The sequence below is a fragment of the Mus caroli genome, chromosome 12, assembly GCF_900094665.2.
Source record: "Mus caroli chromosome 12, CAROLI_EIJ_v1.1, whole genome shotgun sequence".
In the NCBI taxonomy this organism is placed as follows: Eukaryota; Metazoa; Chordata; class Mammalia; order Rodentia; family Muridae; genus Mus; species Mus caroli.
In genome coordinates this window covers 73,629,229-73,631,634 of record NC_034581.1, presented here as the reverse complement: position 1 = coordinate 73,631,634, position 2,406 = coordinate 73,629,229, and the positions used below count along the sequence as shown (strand labels likewise).

Below are 2,406 nucleotides of genomic sequence, written 5' to 3'. Positions count from 1 at the left end.
GTAGACTGTACTGATGTCAGCAGGCTTAGAGGCAAGCATGCCTAACTGCTAAGGCATCCTGCTGGCCTTGCCTTTTTTTTTTTTTTTTTTTTTTAACTTAACCTTATAAAAGAATAACATTGGAAGCCATAAAAGCAAACTCAGCCCTGGAATTGGAAGAAGAATGTAGCTTCAGGAGTCCTTGGCAGGAATGGATAATGAAGGATTGATGTTTTCTTGTGTCTCTAGGAAAATGCTATCCAATGGGGTGTGTACATCTAATGTCCAGCTTCCCGGGAAGGTAGCCATAGTCACCGGTGCTAACACAGGCATTGGGAAGGAGACAGCTAAAGATCTGGCCCAAAGAGGCAAGTGGACATGTTTCTAACTCACCTATGCTGATATTTTATCCCTCACAGTGATGGTTGTTTCTTCCCAGACTTGGAATGTAAGAACACTCCAAGTACCTAATTAATTTCCTGTTATAGTCTGAATCTAGTATGATGTTCTACATATAATAGGCACTTAATAAAACTTTAAAAAATAGCAAATACCATTTTTATTATTTTTTCTTTGCTAATTTGCTTCAGATACCATGGTCGTGAAATAAGGGATAAAAATTCCGATTTTGTAAAATGTCAGGAGCAATCCCAGCATCTACGTTCAGTCTCTCAAACCACTTGAAACCAGAGCTGACTGGTTTTTTGCTTCGTTTGGTTGACAGGAGCCCGTGTGTATTTAGCGTGCCGGGATGTGGACAAGGGGGAACTGGCGGCTCGTGAGATCCAAGCCGCCACAGGGAACAGTCAGGTCTTCGTACGGAAACTGGACCTAGCTGATACCAAGTCTATTCGAGCCTTTGCCAAAGACTTCTTAGCTGGTAAGTGGTGAGAGACGATATTATAATCATTGGGATATGATTTATGTCAAAGGGACTTCTTCAGGATGCAGAAATGAAAAGAGAGCCTGTTTTAGTTCCTTTACTATTGCCATGCTGAGACACCGTGAACAAGGCAACATATAAAAGAAAGTATTTAATTTGGGGTTCCCAGTTCCAGAAGGCTAGAGTCCATGACTGTCATAGCGAGCAAGGAGCATGGCAGCAGGTAGGCAGACATGGCCGTCAAGCAGTACTGTCTGGATCTGCAACCATGAGGCAGAAAGAAGTAGCTAATTGGGAATGGTGTGGGCTTTTGAAATCTCATAGCCCACCCCGAATACCATACCTTCTCCAACAAGGCCACACTTCCGAATCCTTCCCAAAGAGTTCCTCCAGCCTCCAAATTATAGCAGTGAGCAAGAGCTAAAGCTGAAACTGTAGCAGAAACATCAGCACTCAATAGGGGCTTGGTAGGGTATAGCACAGTCATCCAGGCTAAGATAGGAAGCTGAGGAGGCCCTAGGCTCTTGAAAGCTGGAGCTATATAGAAGGTTGAGATTCATAAGAGAGCCATTTGGTCCACAGTCTATGTACTAAGAAGAAGAACAAAGCCCTGGCCACCTTGGACATAGTACAGCAGCTTACTAGCTCTGGGTCTGTTGCTTACTTTTCCTTTGCTGTGATAATACAGTTGCAGAAGGGTAAGGTCCATGATGGCAGACTAAGGTGTGGCAGCAGGAGCAGCTGAGGGCTCACATCTACAACAGCCAGCAAGATACAGAAGGCATACTGGGAAGGGCACGAGGTCTTTGAAACCTCAGAACCAGTCCCTAGAGACATGCTTCCTCCAGCAAGATCACACTACCTAATTCTCTCCAAATAGCTACCAGCTAGGAACCAAGTATTTAAATGTTTGAGATTCATGGGGGAACGTCTCATTCAAGCCACATTCTTAGGGTCTGGGTAGAGAAAGAAAGGGTGGTGATTTGCGATAATTAGAAACCAGGCTGATATCATGAAATCATTCTACTAAGTGATGTAGGATCTTAATTTAAAAAGACCTGTGGGGCCAACAAGATGGCTCAGCAGGTAAAGGTGCTTGCTGCCAAGCAACCAGAGTTCAATTTTTAGGGCCCACCTGGCAGAAGGAGAGAACTAACTCACATGTGTTGTCCTCTGACCTGCACATACTCCATGCCATGTATTTTCTCTGTCTTTCTCTCTCAAATAAATAGATGCAATAACACTTTTTAGAAAGCTGTGGTATCTCCCCATAAGTAGGTATGCCTCACCCCCAATCACCCAGGGATCTAGACTTCTTGAGAAAAATATTTCCACCCTTAAGAGTTTACAGTCGGGCTGGTGAGATGGCTCAGTGGGTAAGAGCACCCGACTGCTCTTCCGAAGGTCCAGAGTTCAAATCCCAGCGACCACATGGTGGCTCACAACCATCCGTAACGAGATCTGGTGCCCTCTTCTGGAGTGTCTGAGGACAGCTACAGTGTACTTACATATAATAAATAAATAAATCTTTAAAAAAAAAAAAA

The 2,406-nt window shown here is 44.0% G+C and overlaps 1 protein-coding gene across 3 annotated transcripts in view; it reads left to right on the top strand.

Moving 5' to 3' along the window:
* Rdh11 (retinol dehydrogenase 11) overlaps window positions 1–2,406 on the top strand; it is an 18,785-nt gene that overhangs the window by 3,165 nt on the left and 13,214 nt on the right. For all 3 annotated transcript variants that reach the window (XM_021179204.1, XM_021179205.2, XM_021179206.2), the window contains exons 2-3: window positions 229–347; window positions 704–859. In XM_021179204.1, coding sequence (XP_021034863.1) covers window positions 229–347; window positions 704–859 — 275 coding nt within the window. The remainder of the gene's footprint in view (window positions 1–228; window positions 348–703; window positions 860–2,406) is intronic.